Below are 13,979 nucleotides of genomic sequence, written 5' to 3'. Positions count from 1 at the left end.
TTTAGGGGCTGCCGTGCGGCGGGGCGTCGCCGTTTGGGCCGGTCACGCGCAGATCATTAGCCTTGAACTTTCTTCACCCAGTGACTCACGAACAAGGTCAGACCAGACCAGTTCACTGCAGATCTTAATCGGCTGATGAACTAGTGCTCAAGTTTGTTTATTTTTGGGATTCCCCTATGTGTTCACTCAATAAATTATTTATTCATACACTTATTAGTTAGCTCGGATAGCTAGCTGGCTAGAGGTTTAGTAGACCGAGCAGCAGTGACTCTGGTTAGAAACTTAGGGCATTATACTGTAAATGGGCAATTGGCTAACTAGCTAGCAACAGTTCCTACAGCTGCAAGATGTCGAGGAGGAACTTCCTTTTGCCTCGAAGACGGACACAGAATGACAGCACTCGACGACCCAGGACCCGATGTAATACAATCCAAATTAACGAGGTAAGGGCCGTTTTAAACGAGTTAATCGCCGAGTCCGTTAAACTGGTAAAATACTAACCAGATACAACTAGCTATCTGATAACTGGCTGCAAAACAGCGCTCACCCAAAGGTAGCTGTAGTTGGCCAGTAATGAGGTGTTTCAGGTGCTAGACTGAAAGCAAGTTTATCTTGCAGGAACAAATGCACATTTGTGTCGAGCTTGTTGCCTAGCTAGCTATCAGAGGTGCGGGTTGGTAGTGTCGTTATAGCAACTGTTGACTTCAGACTTTTGTTCTGATTAAAACTGAATGAAAGGGGAAGGGGTTATCGCAACAAACTCCAGAGGGATGCCAAACAGCGAATATGGATAACGGCGCTCTTGCTCTTGGAATATCCCCGTTTTGTACACATGTGTCCTTGCTCTAAGTCTAGCACTGGGCAGTCGGGACCCCCTGTCTGTCAAAGTCTCAAGATCTGCCTGGTCACAAAGCTTCTGAGTTTTAGTTATTCAAATTTGAGCAGTGTCTGTCTTCAAATTGAAGCTGCTGAGTATTTCCAGCTTAGAAGATGGCTAGGAAGAAATAGCCTTGTTCTTTAAAAACTATGCAGATTTTAAGAGGAAAAAAAAAGTATTGTAATTATCTATGACAATGATCATCTTAAAATTAAATTATTGGCACAAGCCTTGTGATGACTGTTGAGAGAATCTATATAAAATGTCCTTTCCCTTTCACTCATTCTAGTACATTTGGCTTGTCTGTTCTTTTTCTGAGTTATAAAACATTACATTGGATTCTTGTAAAAGCATGTTTGGTGTGCCCTCATTTGTTTTTCTCCTATTTTATGTGCTGTTCATATGTGTATTCTGGGTCAGGTTAGTCCCTACCACAGTGGAGTCACCTGCATGTCAGAGACACTCCTGCTTGATCACCCAACCTGCTGTATCAACCTGCTTGATCACCCAGCCTCACCTGTATGATCACCCAACCTGCTGAAGAGACTGAAAGACTGGGCTGGAGATTTTAGTAATTAGACCAGCAGCAACTTTATTCTTTCTGGTTTGGTGACTGTCTTCTGTGCACTCCATCTACAGCGGTTTCACCCTCTGACCGCTGTGGTGGACAATTCTCAGGTGACCGCTACCAGCTTGATTGTCTTGTGTCTATTCTGTGGACACAGACGTCCTGAAACTTTGACCCCCAACCCCATCCCCCCTATTCAGACGAAGACCGTAGTCACAATAAATATTGAGGGGACACGTCAAAATGCCCAAATGTCAAATACGCCCCCCCCCCCCCCCCAATGAGTTATAAAGTCCATTTATTCCACCCACTAGCTTTGCGCAATGTTAGGAGCTGTCAATGTTCCCATTTGTTGTTGATGGGACACTTATTATCGTAACACCTACCACTGCTAACATCTCTGACCTGCAGGAAAATGCAACGTTAATATCAATACATAATTTTGTGCTGAAAGTGTAATAGTAGAAATAAATATTTTATTAAAAAGTGTCAGTAATCCTATTGGTGAAAAATGGACAATTTGCGAATGCTAAATCAATCAAGAACGACTACTAACGTTAACGCTAGCTATCATAAGTTACCTGAAAAGTTAATTAACTGCTAACCACATGTTCAGCAGTGGTCACGGGAATATCCAACTAATGTTAAGGTTTTTTATATTTATTTCGTTATATTTGTTAGAAATCCCACGATAAGTCCCAGTAATATGTCAGTTATTGTAGGTTTGTGATGCATGTGAACATGTAGAGATTAGCAGCTTTAATTTATTGTATATTCGTATAATATCCTGTGTATCTGTACCTGCTTATGATAAATGGCATTATTAGTGTTAGTTTGAAAAAGAGAAAGCAGATTTTTATTAGTCAGCATTTGTCAGCTTTTATTCACAGTCATGAGTAAGAGGGAAGGGTGACGATGTCGTTCAGCGAAGGCTGAAGCCATGAAGTCAATTTATTGATTTAGACTTGATTGAGACTTGTTAATTCTATTGGATAGTTAACAGATCAGTGAGGGTGTCCGATGTAGACTGAGGACACAACAGGGTTGAAGAAACAAAACTCAAAACAAAACAGTAATGTCATCAATGGTAGAACTATAGTACATGCAATAAATATACAATAAATATGTACATGCATTCTTGCACAGTAAACCAAAAACAACATAATAATAATGATAACAAAGTTATTATTATTATTATTATGTTCTTTTAATCGTGTGTGTGTGTGTGTGTGTGTGTGTGTGTGTGTGTGTGTGTGTGTGTGTGTGTGTGTGTGTGTGTGTGTGTGTGTGTGTCCGTGTCCGTCCGTCCGTCCGTCCAAGTAGTGGACTATGCTGCAGGACAGAAGCAAACATGAGTAAACTGTCTTTGGTTTTCATTTCATGTGTATTATTAATGCTTTATGTTGTAGTCCAATAAAATGTTTACAGGGAACAAATGTAATTATTAAAGTGCAATTTTTTTCTCTCTGATTGATTTGTGTATTCTGGTCAGATATTTAAAACCCTTCTTTCCAGTTTGGGGTTTGTTTTCTGAAATGACCAGTCTTGGCAAATAATGTAGAAGTGTGTCTGCAAATGGATGTGTTTCAAATTTCTCATTCCCTTATCTCCCACACTCATCCCTCGTTCCCATATCTCCCACACTCATCCCTCGTTCCCTTATTTCCCACACTCATTCCTTGTTCCCTTATCCCCCACACTCATTCAATACAGTATTTCTACGCGCACACACGCACACCCCCGCCCCACCCCTAAAAAAGCTAAAAAAACTCCACAAACAACCCTCCAGTTACTTACTCAGCCAGTAAGGCTACACCCAGTGCCAAAACGGCAGGTAAATGTTCCTGTCCAGAGACATATTGCTGTTTTCCCTGAAATTGATGAAGAGGAGAGAGAAAGGAAAAACTGAGGAAAAACACCCCATGCTGCAACTCACTCAGCAGGTCTTTATTACATAATATTACATAATAAAATAATAAAGGAAAGCTTTGTAGCTTTTTAATTAGGAACACTGAATGCAAACTTATGCACAGAAAAGCACATGTGCATATTCTTCATGTCATACTTTTGCCGCCCCAAGATTTACTATCATGAGACTCTAACTAAACAACATTTTGAAGATTCAATAATTTACACTGAATTAAATAGTACCCTTTATGTGAGACACCTCTGCAAATATAAACAAATTCTTCTGAGCTTCTAGAGCCGACTATGACCCACTGGCAACTTGCATTTAGTACTATTTTTATTTCAATAAGTCTTCGGAGAGAATGCATTTTTAGTAATGTAAGATGATGAAAAGATTGATTTGTGCAATTTCTAGTTTGCCAAGAGACTGTAAACTGTGACAGATTTTTTTTCAGTCAGAACCCACCTGGGTCGTGAAGTGAAAAGGCTGTGAGAGGTAGGGGCAGGCAAATATCCTGTATTTCTCAAATAACGAACGATACCACCAGGAAGCAGTTTCTAAATGTTTCAGTTCTTCGTCTTTCAGCATCATCTTCTCAACTGTACCCCCCTCCTTTTTAATTACTTGTAGGCCTGTGTTTTCTCCTCATATTCACTTGGAATATGAGTTTGAAATTAGTCTCACCTAGCCTCCATTTTGTTAGTGAACAATATATAAACTAATATAAGCTTTTAACTTCATTTTGGTGTGCTAGCTAGCCAACGTTAATGGAACTGATCTACTTGTTATTGTTATCTTCTTGTTACATAGACACACTCAAAGAAAGAGCTTTTCAAACTAGACCTAATGTGGACAGAACAAATGAGAGCACCTGCCTTGGTAAGGCCACAGCCTGTAAACCACACAACACAGCTGGTCTCACTACCAACCTTCCCTTTCACTCATGCTTTTACTCTGCTGTCACACATCACTCCTAACTCTTCTCCACCTGCACATGGAATTTAGCTGACACTTTTATCCAAAGCAATTTACAATTATGACAGAGTACAACTTCAGCAATTGAGGGTTAAGGGTCTTGCTCAGGGGCCCCACAGTGGCAGGACTTGCACCAGCAACCTTCCAATTACAAGTTAAGTACCTTAACCACTGAGCTACCACTGCCTTACTGCCAGAATGCTGGAAAAAAGCAAAAGGGCAGGAACAGTGGCTTGTCTGTAGAATAGTAGCAGGTTACTATCCAAAGTGCTGGAATATGGCACCTGTGGGGGTTAACAAGTGAAGAGTTCAGTGAGCAGGTGACTGGGAGTGGGGGAGGGGTTGTGGGTGGTGATCGGTGATTGGTGTGATTCGGCATGTGCGTGTGTGTTCCTGGGTGTGTGCAGACTTTACAACAAAAATACAAGAAATTTAAGATAAGAATTTGAAAACATTATTGCATGAAACTTCATTTATTAAGTAAACATCAGGTATGTAAATAATTAGAAAATTAGTTATAAAAAAATAAGAATAATAAATTTTGCTCCAAATTTAAGGGATTATTTATAATACGGAAACTAAGGAAAAAAATATGTGAATGTTTGTGAGTGTTTGTGAAAACAAGTAATTACAGTCCACATGGGGTCATTACTGTCTACATGTGATCTGATCAGGGATTGGGGCGCACCTTAGCATAGTTCTTGATGACTTGAGAGAAGCGGATGATTTTTATGTCAGGAGTTATGTATTTAGTGTCTTGCCACAAATACTCAGGTGACAGGATCTTGGTGGGTTTGTTGTAGAGGAAGTACTTGTTCAGGTGAGACTCCTCCTGCCACGCTGCTTCAATAGAATTGGCCTTGTCCACGTCCAGCTGCATGCGGCAAGTTTTAGCGAGTTTGTGCACCTTTTCCACTCGACCACCAATCACCGCACCACCATAGTAAAAATCCCCTTTCCCGTAGGGGATGTAGGCCTGTGACTCAGACCTCCTCTCATATGGGAAGTCATCACGTGGTGTACTGTAATAACCAGGGTGTATCACGGCAACAATATCACCCAGAGTCTCCACCCCCCAGTGACCATAGAATTTGGTATCCACATCAAGGCTGAAGATATAGTCGACCTCATTGCTCAGTTGGGTCTCAATGAGTTTCTCAAGCCTCTCCATCCTGCGTAGTGTGATCTCCTGCCAGCGGTTTGAACTTGGAATTTTCAGTGTAGTCAAACTACGGCTGGCACCCAGTGTTACCGTAGGAACTGCCTCGGGCTGGTCCGTGAAGATGTAATAATGCACACGGTAACCCTGCATGTAGTGCTTCTCTGCTGACTCCAGGAAGTCCTTCAGGAACTGCACATATCTGAATTGAGGGAAGGAGTTGTCCCTTTTTTATGTTTATAAGTTTCAGTCCCCACAGTTGTTGTGCTTTTTCAGCAGCTAGTTTTAGTCTGAATTTGGTAACCAAATTCTAGATTATGTAAAACACAACAATAATACTACTTAAAAATTATTATTTATTATTATGTTTTAGCATGTTATTCAGGCGAACGAAGTGTTAAAACAATAACCACAAAGTTATTTTATTATATTCATCTGAGAACACAATGTTCACCAAAGTGACTTCAGTGGGATTTTTAAGTTAGTTACACACTGTTACCCACAAGAAAACAGGTTCTTAAACACCGCCATCCTGTGATAAGTACATACTTTCCCAGTGCAAACACAGTGGTTGCTACGGTGATGTTCTGCATTTTGTAGATGGCATCAATCAGAGTTGTGTGAAATGTGCCCTCCCACACCACTGGAGCAAGCCATGGGGTCACCGTGATGACATCTTTTCGGCTGTTGCACACGCATATGTAGGTACATATAAGCAAGTACGCACACACAAATGCATACACACATGTAACACATACACACCCACACCACCAGACACACTAACACACATATACATAAGAATTTGATTAAGTTCAGTAAGAGAAATACCAGTGCAATATGTGCAATAACTATATATACAACTATAGTGTTGCTTAGTGTGGGCAGTGTGATATCAAAGGCTAGACTAAGCAATTGAATCATAATACATTCCCTGGGCAGGTGGGGGGAAGTGAGTTGAAGGGGGTGCTAGCTAGGCAAGGGTGCCGCAGGAATTTTTGGACCCCTTGACAAGACGTCACATTGGGCCCCACCACCTAATAATCTAATAATTTATGAGCGCCCCTGCCCTTAGAAATGCCCCCCATCCCTCTGAACTAGACACTATATACTCACTAAAGACGACGAGACTATATTTCACACACACACACACACACACACACACACACACACACACACACACACACACACACACACACACACACACACACACACACACACACTCATGTACTCACCCATTTAGAATACTGGGCTGCTTGTATGAAAGCCTAATAAAACATGTAAATGCAAAAAAAGCAAAGTCTGTATAGATCAATAATTATTTTACATAATTGCCAATTAACTACAAATCAACTAACAATTACACTGTTTGTGCCCATGAGGAGAGAGTAACTTCTTGCTTTTGTGCTACTCTTTTCCCCTGGAGAAAAAATATGATTGATGTTCAAATAAAATTAGTATTCCAACTCTTGATTAACATAATAACAATTCTATGGCTCTTCTTCATCAAGGGTCATTGGTGTAACAATCTGTTGCAGAATCAACTCAATGATTTGCGTCGGTCACTCCTCATGTGACAAGTCTGGCAGGTGCAGTGAGCCTCCCTCCATTTGCACTGAACCTGTTGCAGTTTGGGACTGCATTGCCATATAATGGCAATCCAGTAGGTTGTAAGAGATTTTTATTACAGTGCTCCTTCTATTTGGCACATCTGCCTCTGTGTACCGAAGCAGTTTTGCACTTGTCAATTCCTTGTTATGTGGGCAATCATTAGATTGGTCTATGGCAGTATGGAATCACAGAAGAGAAATCATGAGAGACTATAACGAATTCTTCGGACAATTTCAATGACATCTTTGACCATCTGCTTGAAGGAAGAGTTAGTGAGGAGCTATTGTTTATGTATGAGCAGTGCTCTCTGTCTGCTGCTGAATATGCCCTCAAGTTCTGTACTGTGGCAGCAGGGAGTGAATGCAATGAGGCAGCTCTACTGTTTTCCATGTTTTTTGTCATTAAGGGCTTAAATCTGACCTGGGTACTGAGCTTGCTTATCTTTTTGTCAATAAGACTCAATCACCTGCTTCATGAGAAAGGAGTGACCAATCAACCACACCATTCCTAACCATCACTGATCATGTCCTGGTGAGACTGAGGATATTAGCCTTCACCACAGTAGAAAGCCTGAAGCCTGCGAGTGAATTCATAGTACTCACAGAATATCAGGACGTAGCTGAGGTGTTCAGCAAGGGGAGAGCAGCTGCCCTATCTCTGTATCATGCCTATGATTGTGCAGTGGACTTGGTAGAGGAGGGAGTGCCACCAGGAACTCATCCCTATCCCCTATCAATAGCAGAAAAGGCCATGGAGGACTATGAAGCTGAAGCCTTGGTGCAGAGTTACTTTCAGCCACGTAACTCATTGCGGAGTACCAGGTTATGCCACACATCTTATCCGACACACCGTTCATCTTTCAGGCCTTTATTAATGACATGCTAAGGGACATGATTGGAAAATATGTCATGGCCTACATTGATGATATCCTAGTTCTCCCCCCACACTAGAGGAGCATGTTCATCATGTCAGGTCCATTCTACAGAGGCTGTTAGAACACAATCTATACATCAAGGGTGTGAGATGCATGTTCCACATACAGCAGACTTCATTTCTGGGTTATGTCCTCAGTGCTACAGGACTCACTATGGAGGACAGGAAGGTGCAGGCTATGATGGACTGGTCCATTCCTCAGGCTCTTAAGGATTTACAGCAATTTATGGGCTTTACAAATGTTTTACAGACATTTAATTTGTGGATTCAGAGCCACTGCTGTCCCACTCACTGCTGTGTTTAAGGGTAAGACCATGCAACTTGTATGGAGTCCGTGAGCTGAGCAAGCCTTTGCAGAGTTAAAGAAGGCGCTTACAAGCGAACCAGTGTTAAAACATCGTGATCCAGTGGAGCCTTTTGTTGTTGAGGCCCACGCCGCTGATGTAGGAGTAAAAACTGTTCTCTCTCAAAGGTTGGGATCCGCCCAAAAGCTGGACCCCATAGCCTTCTGTTCTCGTAGGCTCTGGCCTGCAGAAAAGATATATAACGTGGGCAACTGGGAGCTCTTGCCTATGGTGTTGACTCTAGAGTAGCGGCAGCATTTGCTAGAGATTGCTAAGCATCATTTTGTAGCATTAACAGGCCATGAAAATTTAGAATATATATGAGGAACGAAGCGCCCTACCCCTCATCAAGTGACATTAAGTCACTGTTCTTCGAGGGACTAATTTTCAAATGTCATTTAGACCGTGGTTTCAGAACGCATCCAAGATAAAGGCAGTAAGGACACAGCGGGGGAAGCCTTCCCTGTTCTCCCCTCTGCAGACTGTATGTGCTACCGGAGTATTAAGACAGACTACTTTCCTTAACGGCCAAATGCCCTTAAGGTACGTGTAAAAAATGTGAATACTGATCACCTGTTTCTCATTACTTCCTGATTTGTATGTCTATATAATGTATCCTGCTCCTGTTTGTATACTGAACATTCCGTTTGGTGCTTGCCATTAGCCTGTTCCTTCAGTGTTTGTCTTTTTTCCTGCTCCTTCAGATTTGTTAGCATTTGTTGTTTTTGCACTGTTGCCGATTTGCTTTGGTTTATGGACTTTGCTTTTTGTATTTTTTTGTATTTATTAAAATCCACATAACCTACCCGTCAGCAACTCCACTTCTGCTTCCTGCATACCTGACAACAAAACACACGTGACTTACTACACAGAGAAGTACACAGTAACATGAGCATTCATGTGTGTGAACAGTTTAGCCAAATATAATGTGCCAAACAATGCGCCAAAGATGTGTCTATGTATGTGTGTAAAACAATTCACCTAAACCAGGCTGAAGTGTAACCAAAGTAAATGCACCTAAAAGACAAAATGATAAAATCAGTAAGTAAACTCTGACCATTAAGGGTCTTGTGTATAAGTATCACATACCCACGAATACGTTGCATTCATCAGTTTACTTTAAATGAACGTGTGTGTTACTTCATAACCTTTACATGTTTTGTTGGCCTGTATCAGTTGGTGACAACAAAGGGCAAAGTAGTGAAACTAAACAAATATTTTAATATCACACAATAACATCACATCATTCAGTCCACTACATGCTGTCTATTTAAGTGTTCTTATTTCTGCTGAAATCCCAAATCTTTGTTTATTTGTGTAAATCATTAATTAGGCCTAGTTGAAAGATGAAGGCACCAAGCATTAGGCATTCAGGTTGTCTCACAGTGGCTGTTTTACACAAATAAATCATAAAACCCCCCCCCAAAAAACCCAACAACACGCCAGTGAACATCATTTGTCCAGATATTTAAAATCACATCATTTTGTGCATTCTTTGATAGAATTTGATGATGGAATGTGACTGGATTTTTTTTCCTCTGTAAAAAGTTCCAGCTCGTATCTCGGCTTAAGACAAGATGATTTTTTAGTGGACCTTTTTGCTTTAGGTTTGGCTTCTTCAGTACAGTATGTGTGGAGAAGGTTTTGCTGTTTAACTTTTTTTTTCATGCAGAGACTAATCCCACACTGTGTTGCCACATCGTATTTACTCTGTCACACTTGTAAGACCTTTGTTCAGAAACTCTGAGGGAGCATGGGGTCATTTCTTTCACTAAGCACCTATTGTGCACAGGTTACTAAGTTCTGAGGGGGCATGAGGTCATTTTCTTTTTGCTAAATACCTAGTGTGCCCCATTCCATGAGATGGAAATCTTTGTGTTTAATCAGAGCATGCATGCAGTGCTGTTGCAGGCCTGATTTTCCTGCTTCAGACAAACAAACATAAAACTGCTGCTACATACATAGCAGTTTCTTTTTTCATCAAGTGAAAAATAGTGACTAATAAGTATTTTTTAAATCACTCACTGTCTAGTTAAAATCAGACTATTTGCATGAAATTTATTTATAAATGATAACAATAAAACAATTGTATGTATTTTAAAAAACCTTTAAAATATTGTACAGTCATTTACTTGCTTTCATACTAAGTCACAGCTTTATTTTATACTTTTCTGGTGTGTTTGACTACGCCTGTTCATTGGCTAACGTTTGTTTGGTTTTGCTCTTGGAGTACATTGCATGTTTTTTGTCCTTCCAGAAATGCAGCAGGAAGATCCTGTTTCGTAGCCACACTTATATTGTGTTAGTCTTTTCTGTATTTAAACTCTTGTCATTGTATGTGACTTCTCCCTGCCTTTTGCTAACACATCAGACTTGTGTAAATGCTGCATGGTTTAATGCAAAAGTCATTTTAGGGAACATTCTTTTATACAGAGCCATTCTCTCTCACACATAGGGTGACACAAATTGCATGAAATTTTATCAAAGCAGTGCAGAGCGAGCCAACGGCAGAGGTGTCGACAGAGATTTGTGAAAGGGGGTGTAAGCCCTCCAGCAGATTAGCAAAAATGAAAAAGAACAACCCATCCAATAACCCTGCCCTAAATGTCCAACTGTTTAGTACAGAAGTTGTTTATAGTTTGCGTTTTAACTAAAGTTACGTTAGCATTTGTTCTTCAGTCATTAGGGTTCCCCTGCTAGCTTAATGGTATTTTCACTAGCATGTGAATGTCATTTCGTTTTGGACTATTGTAACAAACATCTAAATTATCTATTTTCTTTACTTTTATGTTTTAGCAACATACTCTGACACAGAGATCCTGTCTCACACATAGTGTGATATAAGCTGGTTGAGATTTTAGCAAAAGTGCAGGTAATGGTGTCAGATATTGCCCAAGTATCACATTTATCCAAAGCGACTTACAATTATGAGTGAGTACAACTTGAGCAATTGAGGATTAAGGGCATTGTTCAAGGGCTCCAACAGTAGCAAATTGACAGTGGTGGTGCTTGAACCGGCACCCTTCCAATTACAAGTCAAGTACCTTAACCACTAAGCTACCACTGCCCTATTAGATTTTTCAGATTCAAATCATGGCAACAACTCCTCTCCCAGGTCCTGCTGCTGAATGTGTCAATATAGCCATCAGCTCTATTGTTTGATACAGTCACCATTATTCCAGTAGTGTCAGTAAAAAGTAATTACATACCCAACCAGCAGCAATCCTACCAATGACAGGACAAACAAATGGGAGTTCTGTAGCAAGCGCATGGTGATGATTTTCCTCTGTGCAAAGCATAAAGAACAATGAAAATGAGAGACAGGATTTATCCCATCATAATCAGAATAACATCATGGTGCAGGGGTGTGCAGAACTCCTCTTTGAAAATACCAATCTGTATTAGGCAAACAATATATGTACTCCAAAGAACTCCACTATGCTACTTTATCTAATTATAGATGACCATCTGAAATACAATGCATGGAATTACTAGATACAGAACCATTTTCAAATGAATAAGTTTTGAATGACAGTTGTCCACCCCCACATTTTGGACGGTCCCATATTGAACAGGCTCTTACTCAGCCTGTTGAAGGTTGTGGTAGTATGTATTTAAAGAGACAGTAACCAAATGAACTAGACTAACTTTAGTTATGACTATGAGTATGCCTAGATAATATTATTATTTGTATTTATTTATTTAGTTTGCATATGTCATGCCCACAAAGTGTGGTCACATTTGTGTTTACATGTTTCTTTTATTTGCATTATTTAGCTACATTTTAAAAATTATTTCAATCTGCCATTTGAATCTGTTTGCCAGCGCACTTTACTCCTAAGATCTCCATTTGAATCCAAGTATACATACTGTTTGCTGGTGCTACCAGTAAGTTGCCTGTGGACTGAACACTGGAGTTGTGGGAGTGCCAAAAGGTGGGCGTGTCAAGAAGTGATGTACGTGTTAGAGGGGGTTAACCAAAACGTTACTTCTATTGGCCAAAAAGTGCTGTCAGTTACACAAGGAGACAAAAAAGCGGTTGCTGTGCTGATTCCATTGCAGAATCTTACAATCATTTTAAGTATGAAAAAGTATGAAAGGACTCGTCTTCATTACCTTGACTAAATACCTTTAATAAACATTTGGAACATAACTTGGTACAGTATTCAGTGTAGTTACATTTTTTAAGATGTATTGGTCTCACTCTGTTTTGAAACAAATGAAGTCTTTAAAAGATCTAAATATGCTAAATCTGACTGGGAAAATGACTGCTAGATATTTAATATGGTCGTGGTGGGGACCAGCTCAGCAAGCTAGTTAGTAGCTAGTAGTTAGTGTCTGCTATTTATATACAAATGGACTGGACGACAGGCTGTGAAAAGTGAAGCCACTGTGTGTTTGCTGCCCTCTAGTGGCTGGCTGCGGTACAACTTTTAACCTCGCCCATACCCATATATATACGAGTTCTAGTTAAGTTACTTAACGATTCATAAAGGAGTGGTGGTGAGATGATTGACAGCTAATACTGACAGGCAAACATGAATGTACAGGCCGCTGACTCGATGTCAGCTATGTTAACCTTTACTTGACTTACCTTTGACTGTGGTTAATAACTTCGACTGTTCATTTTACATTTTTATTTCAAGCAATGTCTTGGGGTCCAGTTCTTTTCAGTTTGCTAAGGTAGCTAGCTAGCTGCTAGTGTTAACTGCTCTAATGTTAACAAAGTAGCTAGCTAGCTAAACAATGTCAAAATGACACTGAAGCACTTGGCATCAAACTTTGGATTGAGGATTAAAATATAACTAGTTTGTCTTGTCACGTTAAATGAAAGAATGAACTATATCTTGTTGATAACTAAAATAAATTATGAAATATCTCATCTTGCAAGACTATGGAAGTTATCGTTAAGATGCTTCATGTACGGTTATTTAGCTAGCTTGATAACATTACATTTGGCTAGCTAAGTTGCTAAGATTTATGTTTTTTGATAAAGAAATTAAAGAGTTTCATTCTAGAATTCTGTTAATGGAAATAAAGCCAATACACATTTTCACAAAACATGACAGTTTCCAAAGTGGGCCTGATGATTTCACAGTTTTATCACAGTTTTCTCCAATATCAATATGGATCAACTGTTAACAAGTTTTCTTTATCGACAGGTAGGCAGTGGTCCTATTTACCGACTCATGCTCTGATGATATGACTAGAATATGTTGCTATATTTATTAGTACCAGTATCGTGACTAAAACAGCTAATATGTATTTCGCTATTTATTTACCTGATGTTTAAAATACGTAATAGTGCGGTGCATCGCAGGGCCTTGCGACGTCTGCCCCGGTTACCCCATTGCGTTTTATATTAACTATCAAACATTTTTTATAAACAAAGTCTTCGCAATGTTTTATGAGAAGTGTATCTTGTGACTTAGCTAGCTAGGTCATTGTAAAAGCTGCTGAATGTCTACATGATGATTATTGGTAAATCTGTGATATTATCCTACGTCACAGACATGGGAATATAAGTACGTGAAACACTTTGATCAACTGAATTGTAGATAACCGTATTCACGACGTCTGTAGATGAAATACATCATCTGGCTTTT

General features: G+C 39.9%; 1 protein-coding gene and 1 long non-coding RNA gene across 4 annotated transcripts; one reads left to right on the top strand and one right to left on the bottom strand.

The window, feature by feature from the left end:
- The first annotated feature begins 61 nt into the window (after positions 1 to 61).
- On the top strand, positions 62 to 2,915 carry LOC145658982 (uncharacterized). Its single transcript, XR_014124902.1, has 2 exons — positions 62 to 443; positions 1,298 to 2,915. It is a non-coding gene; the product is annotated as an uncharacterized LOC145658982 (long non-coding RNA).
- Positions 2,916 to 3,296: 381 nt separating this feature from the next.
- On the bottom strand, positions 3,297 to 11,805 carry LOC118241505 (globoside alpha-1,3-N-acetylgalactosaminyltransferase 1-like). Of its 3 annotated transcripts, XM_035526736.2 has the most exons (6): positions 11,583 to 11,797; positions 9,355 to 9,390; positions 9,180 to 9,212; positions 6,721 to 6,753; positions 6,038 to 6,172; positions 3,320 to 5,690 (listed from the first exon to the last, which is right to left on the bottom strand). In XM_035526736.2, the coding sequence occupies exons 1-6, from the start codon at positions 11,642 to 11,644 to the stop codon at positions 5,000 to 5,002; spliced, it is 990 nt and encodes a 329-aa protein (XP_035382629.1). In that variant the 5' UTR covers positions 11,645 to 11,797; the 3' UTR covers positions 3,320 to 4,999. The 3 variants fall into 3 exon arrangements, with proteins under 3 accessions (XP_081576272.1, XP_035382630.1, XP_035382629.1); XM_035526737.2 differs by lacking the exon at positions 9,355 to 9,390 and having other exon boundaries at positions 3,302 to 5,690; positions 11,583 to 11,805; XM_081720146.1 differs by lacking the exons at positions 9,180 to 9,212; positions 9,355 to 9,390; positions 11,583 to 11,797 and having other exon boundaries at positions 3,297 to 5,690; positions 6,038 to 6,267; positions 6,721 to 6,748.
- Between the last annotated feature and the right edge of the window lie 2,174 nt (positions 11,806 to 13,979).

This window comes from Electrophorus electricus, chromosome 8, assembly GCF_041902795.1.
Source record: "Electrophorus electricus isolate QZ-2024a chromosome 8, ASM4190279v1, whole genome shotgun sequence".
NCBI classification, from domain to species: Eukaryota; Metazoa; Chordata; class Actinopteri; order Gymnotiformes; family Gymnotidae; genus Electrophorus; species Electrophorus electricus.
Note: the sequence above shows the minus strand (reverse complement) of the source record. Positions and strands in the feature narration are given on the sequence as shown.